This window comes from Oryza sativa, chromosome 3 (genome assembly GCF_034140825.1).
Source record: "Oryza sativa Japonica Group chromosome 3, ASM3414082v1".
Lineage (NCBI taxonomy): Eukaryota > Viridiplantae > Streptophyta > Magnoliopsida > Poales > Poaceae > Oryza > Oryza sativa.
In genome coordinates, this window is record NC_089037.1 from 492,305 (window position 1) to 510,729 (window position 18,425).

The 18,425-nt window shown below is 43.2% G+C and overlaps 4 protein-coding genes across 5 annotated transcripts; 2 read left to right on the top strand and 2 right to left on the bottom strand.

Moving 5' to 3' along the window:
* The first annotated feature begins 3,449 nt into the window (after nucleotides 1-3,449).
* LOC9271783 (uncharacterized) lies at nucleotides 3,450-7,754 on the top strand. Its single transcript, XM_015773126.3, has 13 exons — nucleotides 3,450-3,862; nucleotides 4,035-4,113; nucleotides 4,216-4,305; nucleotides 4,384-4,428; nucleotides 4,516-4,584; nucleotides 4,721-4,774; nucleotides 4,851-4,949; nucleotides 5,725-5,835; nucleotides 5,940-6,073; nucleotides 6,153-6,192; nucleotides 6,505-6,564; nucleotides 6,649-6,830; nucleotides 7,005-7,754. The coding sequence occupies exons 1-13, from the start codon at nucleotides 3,549-3,551 to the stop codon at nucleotides 7,498-7,500; spliced, it is 1,773 nt and encodes a 590-aa protein (XP_015628612.1). The 5' UTR covers nucleotides 3,450-3,548; the 3' UTR covers nucleotides 7,501-7,754.
* A 105-nt stretch (nucleotides 7,755-7,859) lies between these two features.
* On the bottom strand, nucleotides 7,860-9,231 carry LOC4331336 (probable xyloglucan endotransglucosylase/hydrolase protein 32). The gene is made up of 2 exons (XM_015773127.3): nucleotides 8,728-9,231; nucleotides 7,860-8,634 (listed from the first exon to the last, which is right to left on the bottom strand). Exons 1-2 carry the CDS (start codon nucleotides 9,076-9,078, stop codon nucleotides 8,053-8,055), a joined length of 933 nt encoding a protein of 310 aa, XP_015628613.1. The 5' UTR covers nucleotides 9,079-9,231; the 3' UTR covers nucleotides 7,860-8,052.
* Nucleotides 9,232-12,827: 3,596 nt separating this feature from the next.
* On the top strand, nucleotides 12,828-14,624 carry LOC4331337 (vacuolar protein sorting-associated protein 24 homolog 1). The gene is made up of 6 exons (XM_015772910.3): nucleotides 12,828-13,000; nucleotides 13,090-13,166; nucleotides 13,249-13,351; nucleotides 13,806-13,927; nucleotides 14,020-14,214; nucleotides 14,344-14,624. The coding sequence occupies exons 1-6, from the start codon at nucleotides 12,889-12,891 to the stop codon at nucleotides 14,428-14,430; spliced, it is 696 nt and encodes a 231-aa protein (XP_015628396.1). The 5' UTR covers nucleotides 12,828-12,888; the 3' UTR covers nucleotides 14,431-14,624.
* A 450-nt stretch (nucleotides 14,625-15,074) lies between these two features.
* On the bottom strand, nucleotides 15,075-16,969 carry LOC4331338 (very-long-chain aldehyde decarbonylase GL1-10-like). 2 transcript variants are annotated; one of them, XM_015772909.3, is made up of 4 exons: nucleotides 16,140-16,969; nucleotides 15,670-15,817; nucleotides 15,519-15,551; nucleotides 15,075-15,297 (listed from the first exon to the last, which is right to left on the bottom strand). In XM_015772909.3, exons 1-4 carry the CDS (start codon nucleotides 16,787-16,789, stop codon nucleotides 15,226-15,228), a joined length of 903 nt encoding a protein of 300 aa, XP_015628395.1. In that variant the 5' UTR covers nucleotides 16,790-16,969; the 3' UTR covers nucleotides 15,075-15,225. The 2 variants fall into 2 exon arrangements, with proteins under 2 accessions (XP_015628395.1, XP_025880123.1); XM_026024338.2 differs by having other exon boundaries at nucleotides 15,670-15,820; nucleotides 16,140-16,929.
* Nucleotides 16,970-18,425: the final 1,456 nt, after the last annotated feature.

Below are 18,425 nucleotides of genomic sequence, written 5' to 3' on the forward strand. Positions count from 1 at the left end.
GTATATTTGTATTTGTATAGATATAGAGGTCGAAAATGTAAACCTATTCGGAATGTAATCATCTTCTCTCTAATCTAATACACACAGTACGGTAACCTTAATCAATTTGCTGTCAAAGGAAGAAAAGTAATTAGAGACAGCAAATTAAGCTATCATATAGGAGTACTTTGCTTGCAGCTTCCAAGTAGTGTATTATTGAACGGATCGGAGGGCAAAAAAAACAACTTGTCCTCTCTCTCTCTCTAAGTTGTTGGAGTCCGAAACGATATGCCGTCGCCGCCGTGGATGGAGGCGGAGCAGCAGAAGGACGAGACGGCGGCGACGGCGACGATGGAGGAGGGACATGGTCTTCGTCGTCACAAGCGGCGGCGACTCGTCGGCCAACAAGCTGCTACGACGCAGCTGGTTGAAGAAGTTGATGATCAGCAGCAGCAGCAGCAGGAGGAGGAGGCGCCGACCTGCAGCATTTGTCTGCAACCCTGGACCTGCAATGGCGACCATCGCATCTGGTATACTCCCTCCGTTTCACAATGTAAGTCATTCTAGCATTTCTCATATTCGTATAGATGTTAATGAATCTAGACATATATATATCTATCTAGATTCATTAATATCAATATAAATATAGAAAATGTTAGAATGACTTATATTGTGAAACGGAGAAAGTATATTATACGTTCCTGCATGCATGACACATCTCAATTGATGAGCTACTCGATCGATTGCTAATTAGTAGTTTGATTTTTTTTAGTAATTAGTAATTTGATAAGTAATCAATACTATATGTTAACTGCATGCATTTCCTCTTTCAGTTGCATTCCCTGTGGACATGTTTACGGCAGATCGTGCCTGGAGAAGTGGCTGGTACATGTTCTTCAACGCGGCACTGGACAAGCAAAGGTAGTGATTACTACTCCACTAATTAATTAGTTGTGCGTTGCCAGCAACTAATCAGCTAGTGACTATACTGAGCATGCAGTGTCCTCAATGCGGTGAAGAGTTGGAGCCGCACCGCATTACCAACCTCTACGCGCCAGGAATCAATATATGGGACGGTTGCTGCAAAAACCATGCGAATGTTAGTTACTTACTTATATAAGTACTCCATATAATTATTAATTACTACTTTATTTATATATAGATATTGTCAATCAATTAGAGTAATTAATTAGTTGTTGTGCACGTACGTACAGGAGGTAGGAGAGTATTACAACCGTGAGTACGAGGGGCTGAAAACACAAATGGAGTCGACGATCGCTAAACAAGGCAAGGATTTGGAAGAATTGGATGTGCTCGTGAAATCGGTGGGCAGGCAGTTTGAGAGCCTTGAATCAAGTCTCAAGACATTCCTGCTATCAATGACGGAGCGGATGAAGATGATGGCTACACAGCTGCCTGCAGCCATGGATCTCGTTCAATATTTGGAGAAGGATGTCCATGATATCATATCCGCGCTCTCCCAAAAACCTCCATATCTAGCTCGTCTCATGCATCCATCTACTGATCGATATATGCAAGCATGTTTTTGCTAGCTTCGTGTGGTGGGGTTCGTTAATTTAATTTGTAGAGAGCGCTGATGTAAGAAAATTACTTGCAAGTGAATTCTCGTTTGGCTCTATAATTGGCTAATAGCTATAGCCTGGGTGATTTTCGCTCCTCCGGCCTACTCTGTTTTTATTACTTATATAAAACACATTATAAATACAGACACTCACATATTAATTTATACTTCAATAAGTTATATTATACTTAAATGATATTATTGTCGAAACTATATATACTTAGATAATATATTATTGCAAAACTGTATATTTATATGGGTTTTGCATCCGAGAAGTACGATCTCCATCATCACGCGCACTTCCTTTAAAAGAAACACTGTAAATTTTGTGATATTTCGTTTCAGGGTGTATCTTGTCTATCAACAGAAAACAGACAATATGCCACTCAATTCGAGTGGTTTTGATAAAAAGCCACTTAGTAGAACGTACATGATAAAATTTCACTCATTATATTGTCTACCAATTAAAATGCCACTTTTGAGGGCTGGACGGCCGCCGACAATGGGATGACGGGGTGGAGGGAGGAGTAGGAGGCGACGAAGCAACAGTGTGGGCGTGGACTGCCCTCCGCCCTCTGTAGCTTATGGGAGGAGTATCAAGGGCACGGCCTCCAGTGTTGCCCACGCCACATGTCACCCGCACGCTGGAGAGTTTGCTAAGAGGTGGTGACAGCAGGAGAGATAATGGGGGTGAAGGTAGGAGGAGAAAGCGATGACACACGCGGGCGGGGGTGGGAAGATCGCGCTCTTTGGCTCCCTAGAGGAGCAACGAGGGCGTGGCTTCTAGTGCCGAGTGGCCTAATGTGCGAAGGTTCGCGGGGAGAGGAGTCAGCAAATGTATCCGGATTTCCGTTTCTGGTTCACGCGGGATTTTCTTTTCTGTTCATCCGTTTACTAATGGAAAGTTTATCCGTTTACTAATAGAAAGTTTATGAGCAGTAAATTTGGCTTTTTAATTTAGATATTTATATGTACAAGGTTTTATACTGTTTAATACTTTTTGTGATTTTTTTAATTCATTTGAAATTTATATATGCAAAGTTTATAGGTGCAATATTTTATATGTAGAAACTTTCTATGCACAAAGTATATACGCAGGAAATATCTATGTATAAAGTTTGTATGTGTAAACTCTTTTACGTATAAATATTTTTTAGAGAGAGATTATATACTGTTGCATTTGTTTTAAATTGTATGTACAAATTTTACATGAATAAAATTTACATGTACAAAGTTTCAATGTATAAAGTATATATGTTTACAGTTTCTATGTATAAACTTTTTTATACGTATAGAGTGTAGATGTAAATGTGTTTTGGGCTTGCCAAGGAGTGGTTCGGCTAAGGCCTGATAAAAAAAAAGAAGAGGAAAAGCAGATAGAAGCCTGTGGATTGGCTTGGCCCAGCTTGCAACTTTGCACGTGAAACAAATCGGAACGAGAGGCTATCTCGAAAACAGTGGCTGATGAAACCGTTCGTCGTCTGCTAATACTCGCATACTAGACTCACCCCTCTAGTGCCGCTACCCTCTAACTCTCTCTCCACACACACTAGTCAGGGCCACCTTGGTCTGAAAACCCTCCATAGTGGCATTTTAATCTGTAGGCAAGGTAGTGAATAATATTTTGGCTTTTATCTTGTGCATTTTATTGATTGGCTTTTCATCTAAACGAATAGAGTGACATATTATCCGTTTTCTCATCTATCAATGGAAATAAAAAAGGTATTTTCCAAACAAAAAAGATGGAAATGAAGAAGGGCAATCGTAGTGGGCCGTATTTGAGGATCCGAGTTAGATTCGGCCCATGAGTTTGTGGTATCGAATTCCCACTCGGCACGCAGGACGCAGCCCAACCTTTTTACGCTGTTCATCTCTCTCTCCCTTCGCTGCCCTGCCTGCCTCCGTCGAGAAGAAGAGAGGAGTAGTTGTTGCGGTTTTGCTTTGCCCGCTCTCTCTCCTCCTCCGCCGCCATTGCCACCGATTTGCCATGGCGTCGCGCCCCCGTGGAAGGCGCCTTCCTCCTCCTCATCCGCCGCTCATCCAGGAGATCCTCGACGACGACCTCTTCGATGTAGAGGTTAACTACAGCGACGAGGAAGAAGAGGAGGAGGAGGAGGAAAGCGATGAAGAGGAGTCGGAGTCGGAGGACAACGAACCGGAGGAGGTGGTGCCGGGGCAGGAGAGTATCGGGGAGGGATGCGGGCCGGCCATACAAGCTAGGGTTTCCGGCGCCGCCGCGGAGAAGAACGCCTGCCCCGTTTGTATGGAGGCCTGGGCCTCCCAAGGCGCTCATCGAATCTGGTGAGGCCAAATTTCTGCCTTAGACCTTGTCTATTTGTTCGATTCGTGTCATGTGCCTTGCATCAATCCAAGAATATATACTCGCACTGTATGCTTTGCTAGTTGCTACTGTAGCTTTACTTCCCAATGTTCTTTTGATGCAAATTGTTGACAAGGTGCATTCTATGTGTAGTTGTATTCCTTGTGGGCATATCTATGGAAGATCTTGCCTGGAGAGGTGGTTGAGGCACAAGGGCAACACTAGCGCAACCGTATGTATGCCAATCGATCATACTACTAGCTTTTAATAACAATTTTTCACAATGGACAGGTTCTCATGCTTAACCAAATCGTCTCTTGCTATTGATTTTTAGTGCCCTCAGTGTGGGAAAAGGTTCAGACCTAAGGACATTACCAATCTCTATGCACCAGAGGTTGCAGTTCCAAATAATGATCTGGAAAAGGTTCGACTTTATTTTGTTGCTAGTTACTGCTCTCGGACAATTCTTCCATCATGAACCGGACCCTGTTTCATTCTTCAGGAAGTATTGTATCTAAGGGGGAAAGCTGAATCCCTTGGGGAAACGGTACAATTTCTTTGGGTCACCTCACCTGCATGCTCCTTTTCTCTTTATAGTTGGAATCAACAATTTTTATTTTTTCATTGAGGATAGGTGATGAAACATGAGAAATTGATAGAGGAGATGAATGAGAGATTGGTTGAGTTGACAAGTGCTCAGAAGGTATGCTGTCTCCTATTCAAACTCTAAATGATGGCAATCGTGTGCACTGATTGTTCCGGCCTCAGATAATTTATGTTGTAATTTTCATTTCACTAGAATCATGTTCATATATTTACTTGTTATGTGTGCCTTGCAGAGGCAGATTCTGTCAGAGCAGAGATTAATGAACGTTGGTAGCTCAAAGAGACAGGTAATGCCATCTAATTTTAAATTTTCCAATGGTTAATACCTGAACATTCTCATGAAACTATTTTATTCCACCGAAGAAATTGGCAGAGCATTTGGCTGGAACTACATATCTGGAGCCACCAACCTCAGTCACAGCAGATTTTAACTCTAGCAACAGTTGCGATTTTGTCTTTCAGGTTGATTCTCTTTCTAAACTTATGTATGTTATAATAATTCAAGGTGCTCTTATTCTTTTGTTCTAGTTTCCTTTGACGTGCTTTTGACATTTTGTGTACACTGAATATTTTACTTATCCATGTTATGCTAACTTGAAACATACTGTATGGTACCTGTAGTAAGTTCATGATGTAATTTTTCAAAGCTAAAATGGAGTTCAGTGGGGACTTCATGATTCATAATTTTTCTTTTCTGAATGGAACCACTACCAGGCAGCTCCTATCAGTTTAAATTTTATATAAACAAAGGGGGGAGGTTACAAAGAAACAATGTACAGATAGAACACACGCTCTAGTGTATAAGACTCTAATCCTTCATGATTCATGATTCCTTCCCAGCTTCTATGACATGTAAAATGGACAATATGTGTCAATATTGATTGATTACTCTGGAGGAAGTAGTACTTGTAAATCTACATCTTATGTTTTTGGAAGGTTGCCAAAAATCTTAAATTCATAGCAAGCATGACTTAATTTTGTAGCCATTGCTATTATTCTTTTCTTTTAAGAAAATTAGACAATAGTGATAGCATGGGAAGCTATGTTTTTCACCTTTTAGGTATTTATAATAGTTTATTATAATAAAACAGCTTATTATGTTTTATCCTTGAATTTTTGTAGTGTCAAATGTTGGACAAAAAAAAAATATTTTGTGGTGCAACTGAATCCTGCATGCATTTATTTCACACTGAAGTGAAGTGTTCCATTCTTTTCAATTGATAACCATGTTTTGTAGAAAGAATTCTTCATGGATGGACTTCGAGTCATGGCCATAGATGCATTTAACCAAACAATTCTTGCTTCTGGAAAAGCACCAGGCATAGGACAAGAACATGTTCTTTATAAGGTACATTTTTTAAATCGGTAGCTTTGCCAAATTGAATACATGTTATTTGTGCTTATCACCACCAACTTTTACAATATTCACCTTATTGCAATTCTTGTCTACAGTTTAGCATGGTTTCCCATCACGAAGCTCGGAATATACAACTTCCTCTGGATACTAAAACTGTCAGGGACATATGTATCTTACCTAGTGGCTCTGCTATTTTTACATCACTGGGCAGGAAACTATCGTCATTTAGGTTTGTCTTCAATTTAGTAGTCTGTTACTTTGTATTAGTTCTATTTTTTTTATAACACTGCATAATATTCTTAATCCAGCATGACGGCTGACCGTGTCGTTCTTCAGTGTGATTTGCCGGTAATTATTTAACCCTGCTATCCTTATACTCCTGAGAAGTTTGCAGTGAAAATGTTTGTTTCGTCCTTACTTGGTTAGCCTGTTTGGAACATTGATAAATGAAAGTTGTATCTGTTTTCAGAAAACAAAAAAAAAAAGGAAACAAAATTGTAAGTAGTGAAGATGAAGTAGCCTAATGCAGTTCTGCTACTTAAATGAGGATGCATTATTGGATGAAAATGATTAGAATCATCCATAGACAAATTGATCGAAGCACCTTCAGACAATACTTCCTGTTAATAATATTGCTTTCTCTATTACAATACCATGCAGTGTCCTGGCTGGTCATGTTCTGCGGATGAATCTTCGCGTCAGATTTGTGCTGGATTGCAGGTTAATCTTTTAGTATCTCCTGATCTGAAGATTTGTTCATGTAATCGCAAAGTTTGACATGAACCGCTTTCTTATGTACTGCAGAATGGCAATCTTATCATCTTTGATATCCGTCAAACCTCAAGACCGTTGCATTCTATGGTGGGTTTATCTACACACCCGGTTCATACTCTCCATACGGTCATTGATAACAACGGTTCTAGAAAGTTTCTCTCTGCCTCTTCTATAGGCCCCTGCATGTGGGATACTGATGGTATTCAAGGCAGGTATGCAAAAAAGTGGCAGTTTAAAGGCATTAAACTCCTATTACAGCATTACTGGAGGCGTTTTTTTTTGTTTTTTTTTTTTTGCCTTTGTGCTTTGCTGATCCTCGAAAATCTGTGGAAACATGTGGTTTGGTGGGCTGTGGTTCTCATGTTTGCCTTTGGGCTCGGTTGCAGGCCAAAGTTGCTATTGGGGACAGATAATCAACGGGTGTGCATTTCTCTTGCATGTGCCCCTTCATCAAGTGATCTATTGGTAGCTTCCTTTCGGCCAAAGGTTGAAACGTCCGAGGATGCTACAGCATCTCAAGTGTATCTATCACAAACACCAACACCCTCTGGTGGAGGGAAATTAGGGTATCATTCCTTCATCAGGAGGGCGGGGAACTCGTCATCCTTCACCGAAGATAGGACATGCAGCACACTTGTGAGCGAAATTCGCATGTCGAAATCCGCAATTATACCTTATGGAAACAACCAACATCTGTTTGCTTATGGAGATGAGTCGCTGCGTGGGGTCCGGACCTGGCGACTACCATCGTTTGAGATGCATTCTGATCTCAGCTCCCTCCAGCAACCGGTCCTGGATCTAAGGTATGCAGAAAGTTCATCCGGAGGGAGGTATCTCGGGTACCTGAGCACGGAAAAGTTGCAGGTTTTCAGAATTAGGTAGCATGTCAGGAGGGAAACTTAATTTTAGTCTAGCTTTTGCTCTTTTTTCCCTCTGACCTTTTTGTAGCTTTGCTAAACGCTAACGAACATAAATAGTTTGTAGATATGAAAGCTAGAAACAGGGCCTTTTGCTATGTACAGTCTTCCTGAAAGCAGAGAGCAGTTGTGGAATGGTAACAACCATCGCCCTGTGTTCTGAAAACTGCAGTAATGCCACTGATATGATGTGCAATACACCTGTCGTTTCCTAGCTTACTAATTCCGTGCTTGCAATGACAGTTTGACAGTTGATGCCTGTAATAAGCAAGGTTTTACATTGAGTGTGGAACTTAACCTACCGAGAGTCCAATACCATGAAAATTTTCAGATGTTTTTGGAACACATGCTTGCATTGCAGGTCGAAGTGAAATTTTGGGTGACACAGCTGCACACCTCAATCCAATCGTACACAATAATTATGATGAGGGTAATAGTAGATACGTGTTGGTGCTCGTACTACGTGGTGCACACAACACATGAAACGATGTGAAACTGAAGATGCATGGCTCAACCACTAGCACTCGGGGTAGTTGGCGTGATTCCTGGAGTAGTCCTGGCAGTAGTAGTAGACCATGGACCTCTGCTGCGCCCACCTCATGGCCGCCTTCTGCTGCGCGCTGAGCTCGCCGGTGGCGCCCGACGGCGACGCCGGCACGGGCTGGCAGCTCGCCGGCGCGGCGGCCTCGCAGCCGGCGATCTTGAGGTCTCGGTAGCGCGAGACGAAGGGCTGGTAGCGGTAGTCGGACTTGTAGCGGCCGCCGTCGGTGGCCCAGTCGGAGGCGTCCCAGATGGAGCCGTAGGCCCACATCTGGCGGTCGGGGAATGTGTTGCCGGCGGCGCGCGGGTAACGGCGGACGGGGACGTCGTCGACGAGGAAGACGATGTGGTCGGGGTTCCAGAGGATGGCGTAGTGGTGGAAGTCGGCGGTGGGGTCGAACCAGAGGTGGAACCGCATCTCCCTCCCGATGATGGCGCCGTCGCCGGTGCCGTGCACGTACACGTTCGTCTGCAGCGTCCACGGCTCCCCCGGCACCGTCCCCAGCAGCTCTATGTCGATCTCGTCGTGCTGCCCCGGGTACAGCTCGTTGTTCGACAGCTACACATATATGATAAGTAGCTTCATGAATTCACAGCTAGCAATGGCGGGCCGCCGGCCGCCGGCAATACGATCGAGAAGACAATATCTTACGTAGAAGGCGGTGTTGACGCCGGCGGTGTAGCCGGAGGGGACCTTGATGGAGGCGCCGAAGTAGCCGTTGCGGTAGGAGCGCTTGGACTTGAAGCCGCTGCCGGAGCTCCGGTCCATCCACACCGTCAGCGCCGTCTGGTCCGCCGACAGCGTCTGGTGCTGCCCGCCCCACAGGTTGTCGTACCCTTCGCCGAACGCCATCGATCGGATCGTCTTGCTCGGGTAGTATCCCGGCGATGGCTGCGCTCCTGCGCCACTAATCATATAATTACTGCACGCCACCACCACCATTATCATCATCAGCAGCAGCTGATTATTATTAGCAGCAACTGCTGGTGGCTTCTGCTCCATCGATAATCGTCCTTAATTTCTAGCTGCTGCCTACAAATAATGTCTCTTCTTCTACTGACTAGCTCCTGCTGGTCTGCAGCATCACTGCATGAGGCCGGCTTTATATAGGATCAGCTCTCCAACTTGCAAGAACCAACCACAGGTACGTAGCTCCTGCTTTAATTAATAATCGTCCATGCATGCATATATGCATGGTCACTTACATTACGTTAGTCATTAGCCGTTAGGCACAGGTGGAGACACAAAATGAATGATGAACCTTCCCTTCCCTTACTGTGGGGGCTGCCCGTGTTAGCTCAGCTCTTAATTATTTAATTTGCACAAATCTCACATCTTATAACTAATCAACACAATTGATATACATCAACTGCAAGGATTAAGGGGCTGTTGATTGATGCCATTTTCAACCATACCATTTTTTGATAATATTGTCAAAAAAAAAGAGAGCCTACATTTAGTTTGTTGCCAAACTTTGAAGAAATCTTGCCAAAATTTTAATAATATTGTTAACTTGCTAAAATTTGGTAAGGTTTATTTTGGATACAATCCGAACAGCCCCTTAATTCATTCGTTAAAAAAGTGGACATCTTTCAATACTCGTTTTAATTTATTTTGCATATATATGTATATATGTTGTACTCCATCTGTCTCATAAAAAAACAACGTAGCGGATGTGGCACATCTTATTACTACGAATCTGGACAAGCATCTATTCAAATTTATTTTCATCTAATTTAATTTTCGTTTTTTTATAGGATATAGGGAGTATATGACTTGATTTCAGAGGGCCTGGTCTGCCCATCCATCGTCATGTTATTGTCGGAGATAATATACTTTTCTAGAAGTGGCAGAAATGGCTAGGTTTCGACCACACTTTGCCTCTGCTGGGCGGTTAGGGCATTCCTCCTGATCATCCGCTTTCCATCGGTGTTAGTTGCAGCTCATGTTAATGTACTGTACCAACCAGGAGTGAACCTGCCATGGGCTTAATTAAGCACTGAATTAAAGCAGCTAATCTAAATCTTGGACTTTGCCACATCCAATAAACACGTACGTACGTACGTACGTCTTCCCTTTATCCACCGTCCTGCAGCACGCGTGAAGCCAGTACTTAACTGGAATAGATCGATAAATATAATTTCAGTCATATAAGATTAATCATTAACTAATTATAAAGTGAGTATTAGAGTCATGTATACATGCTTGCAGTCATCATGCAATAAACTCTCAACTAAATTTAGCTTCAGCGCCAAGCTAGCTAGCAGGGTAGTTGCGTTACAAATCGTGCAGCAGTCAGTGTCAAAGCATGCATGATTGATCTCGTTTCGTTGCGCCTTTGATCGATCGATTGATCACTTTGTTGACGAATTAATCGGAGAAAATTAAAAAGGAGATGATGGAGACTGAAACAGTTGAGAGCGGTTACTGGCTCGTACGCACGGCCCTTCGATATATATATATATATATATATATATATATATATATATATATATATATATATATATATATATATATCTCCTTTTCGGTTTGCATCATATCAGTACTACGTACTACTGTAAGTCTGTAATATCATATCACCTAGCCTTCATTCATCTAGTGGTTCAATGCTGAAAAATTTTATACTACTTGAGAAAAGTATATTGTATATGTAAGTATGAAAACTTTGCGTTAAAAACTTAAATATCAAGTTTTACACTTAAAAAATATGATACCTTTGATATCTTTTCAAGTAATCTGTAATGTAATTATGGATCGGATAATGTTAACTACTACCTCCGTTTTAGGTTATAAGACTTTCTAGCATTATCCATATTCATATAAATATTAATGAATCAAGGCACATATACATGTGTCTAGATTCATTAACACTCACGTACACATATATGTGTGTAATGCTAGAAAGTTTTATTATAATATGAAACGGAGGAAGTAGCTTTGACGGACTCTCCTAACAGCAATTAATAGACTAAGGGAAACGACCGTTGCATGATATCGGGTGCGAAGGAAGCTATGGTCCATCTCATATCGCCCAGCAGCATCTTGGTGGAGGCGTGTTACCGACAAACTTTCATGCGAACTGAATATATATGCAGATAAGACGTATATATGTAACTGAATATGATTACACATATGTATACATAAGGTTATTATGATCAATTATAAGATCGACGTGGGTCTCATGAATTAATGCAAATTAATCATGTACGAGTATGTATATATATGACATAAGTAGTGGAATTAGCATGGAAGGTCAGTCAGACCGACCATGCATGTGCCAATGGCCCTAACTTAACTAACAACATTTTGTCAACTTATGCATGTTTTGTAAGGTCTGATCCGATCCTTTTCCTTGCTCCAATATAATTAGCTGAGAAAAACACATAAACCATGCAAGCATGCATGCAGAAACAGATACATATGCTGATATGCATGCATGTTTTGATCCACATGTACTGTAGTAGCAATGCAACCACCTGCATGCATGTACGGCACCTAGCAGCTAATATTGCTAGCTCGCCCTTTCAATTTGGACAATGACCTCTCTCCTAATTAAAGTTAACTAACAAGACTAGCTAGCCTAAATATATGAATCTGCTGATTTTTGAATACTACGTTTGATAATTGTTGATAGTTCGCTTAAAAATTTAGTATAAATATACAAATTTATCATTCGGTGATAAAATAATTAAGTTGCAACAAAAATAAATACTTTTAATAAGATGAATGGTATAAAGAGATATGTAAAAGTTAACAACGTTGTATATTTAGGAGATGATACAATCATATTTCTTTTTTGACGGAGGGAACTATATATATGTTTGCATGATATGGCATGCATATGGACGCGACATTGATCGATCGTCGGAGGCATGGCAAGCAGTACAGTACGTGTGCAATCATATGGCGACGATCGATCGAACCGCCCGGCCGGTGAGCTTAATTAATTAATTATCAATCTCTTTCATCAGTTTCTCGTTGATCTCCTTCAATTAAGCAGAATGTAATGCAGAGGTTGTACGATCCAGTCATCGAGGCTGCCGCAGTATGTGCAGGAGGACAAAAATTAGGGGATCGATCAAATCAAATTAATTGGTGGTTCTAGTTACCTTAGCTTCCTGTAGATGCATCTGTTGGTACGTACGTATTCGATGGATATATAATGAATCATATATCTCGCGTTGGCTACTAGCTTCAATTAATCAATTTTGTCCTCCCACTGTTTCATGAAATCGAGCTACATGCATGCACGCCATGCCAAACTGACTGTTAGTGTATGTTAGTTAGTATACAGTTGGTTGGTACATGAGAATATCTATATTTTTTAATGGAAAATGAGCAAATCAGTTTTGATTACTATGCACTACTAGATAACAATCATGAATGGATGGCGCTTGACCGGCCAGGGACCCATGCCACATACAGCATAACAACCTCCCTAATTTGGCCGCATTGTCCGACAAATTAAATCAAATATAATATCCCTCTCAATTTCAATACTGGCTTCTACATGCAAACTAACCAAAATTTGTTTAAGAGGTTATAAGTGCCCGTTACTCCGTTAAACAGTTGAGTTGGTGTGGTAAGTTTCGGTCTGGGCCATAATAATGGGCTAAAACAAACGAGGCAAACAGCTAATTTCAGTGGGCTTTGTGGCCCATGATAAGAAGAAGGCCGAGTTGGAATGGAGGCCCAGGCTGGGCGGCCTAACCCAGCAAGAAGGAAGCAGAGCATCTGCGTGCGTCTTCCCCACGCAGTCGTCTGCTGCTTCCGAATTCCGATCGGAGAGCAGCTGGACTCCGGTGAGGGATCATGGAGGCGGTGAAGAGCCTCCTCAAGCCCAAGCCGACGCCGCAGCAGCAGCTTCGCGAGTGGCAGCGCCGCCTCCGCAACGAGGGCCGCAACATCGATCGCCAGATCCGAGGTTGGGGTTTCATTCTTCCATTCTCTCTTGGATCTATCTGCCCTTCCATACAGCGATGATGCTGATGGTTGAATCCGGAGCTAGCGCAGATGTGCAGAGGGAGGAGAAGAAGGTGGAGAAGTCCATCAGGGAGGCCGCCAAGCGCAACGACATCGGATCGGCCAAGGTACCCCTACGCTTCCATCCATTCGATTCGATTCCACTTGTTTGCGGTTTGCTGATGCGCATTCGTGTTGGGTTTTGGTCAGGCGCTGGCCAAGGAGGTGGTGAGGTCCAGGAAGGCGGTCAACCGCCTCTACGAGAACAAGGCCCAGCTCAACTCCATCTCCATGCACCTTGGCGAGATCGTAGGTAACGAATCACCTCTCATATATTATATCTCCTCACACACACCCATCGTCCTTATGCCCAACTGTTTGAGAATCCAATCCCCCATTTTGCAATGCGCTTGCTGAAAATTAGCATACCAGCAAAGCCCTTGTTGATATAAGTTAGGAGAATATTACTAATACAACGGTTAAGCTATATCTTGTTGCTGTAGGCTCTAGTGAACCAATATCAGTTTGGGTTGTGATTGGAAGCAGGAATTCCACTGAGATTTGGATTTTTTTTTCTTCTTTTCAGTTTGCAGGAAAGAATACAATCATATGAGCATATTTAGGAGTACATGTTACAAAAACATATGTGCATATTATATTTCTCCCCCTCATATTACATTTTGTAGAGTATCATTTGTAAGTGTATTCCTTTCATCTTCCAGACTGATGTTTGTACTTACAATAAATTGCAACCTATCACCTTTCAGCTACTGCCAGGACTGTTGGCCATTTATCCAAGAGTACTGAGGTGATGAAACTTGTCAATAACCTTATGAAAGCACCAGAGGTGGCTGCCACCATGCAGGAATTCAGCAAAGAGATGACCAAGGTATGGATTATGAAATGATCACATCTCTTCCAAAGGTTTTTCTTGTCCTGTATGCCCATACTAGTTCTTACTTCCTGATTGCTGTGGTGTAGGCTGGTGTAATGGAAGAAATGGTGAACGATGCTGTGGATTCAGCGCTGGACAATGAGGACATTGAGGAGGAGATTGAAGAGGAGGTTGACAAGGTCCTCTCTGCAATTGCTGGGGAGACTGCCTCTGAGCTTCCAGACGCTGTCAGGAAGGAAAAGGAGAAGATGAAGCAACCTTCAACAAGTGAACCTGCAGAGGTAATGTCCAACGATTCAACATATCCTTCACATTTTGCAATTCTAGGGATTCTTCCATATCTCTGCGTGTTTCAAAAATAATGTACTGAGTTCTGAAATACCTTACCCGGAACTTGCGCCAATGTGCAGAGAACTGCTATTGCGGAAGCCGTCGATGACGATGACGATGACGAGCTTGAACAGATAAGGGAAAGGCTCGCCAAAGTGAGGTCATAAAAGAGTAATGATGAAAAGCAATCACTGGTTTGTTTTACTGTATTATACTCCACTTCAGAATGTATGTGTGTCATATCAGAAATAGAAACCCCTTCTTGTTATTAACAAACTGATATACCTGCAACCTGCATTCACTGATACAAAATTGTTCAATCTCAGTTGCAAGGGTAATTGTGTGCCCTGAAATTTGTCTATTCGTTGTGCGTACATACGGGTATGTTGTGACATCTGTTATAATATCGCATATCTTCCAGCTCATATATCCGGCTGAGAGCCTGAGACTTGGCAGTAACTACTTACGAAATACACGTAGTACTGAAAGCTAAATCTTGTGATTGTTGCTTGAATTATCAATGCTTATGTTCTAGATCTCCTTAAGAATGTTGCAACAACCCACCATGAAGCATTGGCAAGTATTTATTTTATTTTTTGAATTGTTTACTGCTAGTGTTTGCTTTGGCAAGAGGTCAAGAGCGCAGTAGATAATGACAGCTGACTAGCTGAGTGGTGATCCACACAAGTCTCAACTCTCAATTGGGCCAGATCGATTACACCGAGGCTACATGCCCCAGTCATGGGTCATACTCATGTGGAATTTCCATCTTTAATTGTAGGATCAAGCATAGTTCCATAAGCGAGGGGCATGATGAAAACCTTGTTATTGACAACAGGGAATTTCCATTCAAAGTTTGGTTATATGCTGCATGACACAGATTATTTTCCTGTGTGAGGGCTGTGTAGAAAACTTCAGATGCTGCATGAGCCAACCTGCCTACAATTGCAGTTGGTCTCTAATTAATCTTGTTTCCCGTTGCCGAATCCATTTTCATCTCCTTTCTCAACGTGGTTTCCTGCCATCTCCTTCAGCTATTCCATAAGGAGGACAAATAGAAAGAGAGAGAGATAGAGCGTTAGGAATATGACAAATAGCAACAAGTTTGGTTGTTTAAGTAACTTAAAATTGATAACGACGACGTTTGTTTTTTCCCCTTGTCTAAGCTCTAACAAATATTCTCATCTAGTAAAGACAACGGATAATTAATTGAAGCTAGATGTGAAAGCTCAAAAACTGCTTGTAGAGCTACTACCTTTGACAAGCTTGCCTTATGGTATCTGTAGCCCTGAAACGAACACGAGTTAACTTTGATGTCAGCTATATATAATAAAGTTGTTTAATTGCAAGGGTTTAGTTACTGCTAAAACAGAGAAAGTTGGACGTAGAGCTAGTGCAGTGCGTACTCTGTCAGTCCCGTAGATGTAATCACAGAAAGTGAAGACAGAAGAGAAGTTGCTCTGGCTGTGTCCTCCCACGAAATGGTGGTAGTCATGGTACTCCACTCCTCCATACAACGGGATATACTTGGTCGGATCGAACGGCAACTTGAACCTGCTTCAAGTAGAGTTTTCGGATAATTAAGCTAAATGCTACTAGTCTATAAACTAAGGACTAGTAAATGTTCATTAGCTATATAAATACGATCTATGTCTCAATTTAATATGGGCTATATTTTCTTATACGATCTTTAGTGACATATTCTCTCCCTATTCTCCCCCCTCCCCTTTTCTCAATGATGTTCCAGCGAGATAAGGAAGACTTGAGTTTTTGCAGCATCCACGCTGCATCTGACACGACGTCCTAATAGTCATTTTGAAACGGAGGGAATAGAAATATATACAGCGATGACGAGGTTTTTACAGTGAGTACCCACCCGCTGTGGATGTGGATGGCCTCGAGGTGGCGAAGCACGAACCAGAGCCAGAAGGTGGTCATGTGGCACGGCACGATGGCTGGGCCGGCGAAGGCCGGGAAGCCGAGGATGAGGATCTCGGCCCAGTGGGCGTACGGGGCGGCGTAGCCCATGGGCGCGGTGAACTCGTGGTGGACTCGGTGGATGTGGTGGTAGGCCCACGGCGTGTGCAGCAGGCGGTGGATCCAGTAGCCCAGGTAGTCCTCCACCAGCAGGTACACCGCCACCTGCGCCGCCGTCTCCCCCGCCGACGGCAGCGGCAGCCCCGTCCGTATCCCCACCGCCCTCACCGCAGGGAACGACGCCAGCTGGACCGGCCCGACGGCGAGGAGCAGCACGCGCGCGGTGGCAGCGTAGCACCGGAGGAAGGCGGCCGGCGGGTGGCGCACGCCGGGCTGCAGCTTGTGCGGCAGCGGCAGGTGGCGGCGGAGCTCGAGCAGCGCGAGGGGGAGCGGCGCGAGGGTGTAGACGAGGAGGAGGATGGGGACGTTGTGGCAGTAGAGGCAGTAGTCCGGGATGGCCGCCGAGTAGCGGAACCAGGCCGCCTCCGCCCACGTCAGGCCCCGCCCCACCGCCGCCTCCGCCTCCGCCGCCGTCGCGTACGGGAGCATAGCTAGCTACTGCCGGCGACGACACAGAGGATCGATCTCCGGCCAGCCAGCCGGCGAGATCGAGAGCTATATATATACGAGTATATCGCTCTATCGCTATATGCTGTTTGGAGTTACGGCGCCAAATTAACAGGAATTTGAGCATGATATCTAGTTTTATCGCTGCGTCTCTGTATTATTGGGCGAGGAGGGCAGCATACGTGGTCGGACTGTGGCCTGTAAATTACGATCGAGATATCGAATTAAATCCATCATTTATCAAGTGAGCTGATCATTATCTAAAACAAATAGAGTACTCCAATCAAGTGAGCTGATCGATGGGCCAGCTGTATAGTGCAACAAATGGTGCAGTGCGCGCAAAGAGAACGTACAGTACATGTGCAAGTCAGTAGAGTAGGCAACGCAAATCGTTGTACAGTACTCCGTACTTGCAAAAATGGCACGACGTACGCAAAGTCGTGGCGTACGTTGTAGCACGAGTACATAGTATAGTACACAGGACCACTGGACACATTGGGCTCACCGGCCTTGATATTGTAGTCTAATAGAGCTCCAAAAGTAGCTGCTCAATAGAGGAGAGCAGTGGAGTGGTAACAACGCACGGTGACTCCTCCTTCCTGCTCGTTCAGCCCCTTTAATTCCTCCATCCATTTCGACGGCTCCGGTCATCAGCGATTTGGGGAAGAGGGTCCAAGTAGTCGGGTTCTTTCTGTAGTAGGGGTTTTCCCTTTGTCTTCTCTTTTCTTTTGATGTTTTTGTGTAGTGCAAAAGTTCGCATGCGACACATTTCTGTTATCCCGGTGGCTTGCTATGGATTCCGGCTAAATCCATCCATGGAATGGTCTTCAGATTTACCATGAACGCCTCCAACTATAAGTAAGGCAGGTATGTTTTATACAAAGTTGCTCCGACTATCCTGTTCATCTCCAATAAGGCAATCACAGCGATGCATCATCCATCATCGGTGGTGGATCTTCAGCGAGAAGCTACGTTGTTACTGTTTTTCATAGAAGCCGCAACCTCCAAACGGAGGCCCCTTTTGGATATGCTTCCTGTTACTTTTATCTGTAGTTACTCTTTGTTTTATGCGTCACCGTTGCATCCAGCTTATCACCTGGTGGAGAAGAAAGGACTTGATTGCTTTTTCTAGTTTATTAGAAGTTCTTCGTCCTAGTTTCAAGAGCTTATGTTAATTTTGTTATCTTCAAGGGGTCTGTTTGCAAAACTGTTTATACTTACAATTTCTTGCGGTCCCCACGGGGGATAACTCGTGCGATATGTATCTAGTTATCTATATTCAATAAAATGCATGAGTTTAGAGAGAGAGAGGGGGGGAGTGGATTTCAGGTGATCTAAGCCATTGATTGATTTTAATGGATCAGATTAAGCAGGTTACTTGCTTCTCCCATCTATACGAGTGCACACCACATCCTAATTATTTACTTTTTTTCTAAAATATAACAAACGTCAGGAGCAGATCGAATAATATGAGTTGTTAGATACATATTTCCTAGGGAATGGAGACTATAATATTACCGCCGGTTGTTTTTGAAAACATGGCACATGCATGATACATTCATTGTGCCATTTAACTTTAAGTATATAGCTCATCGGCACGGTGCACATGCATGCTAAG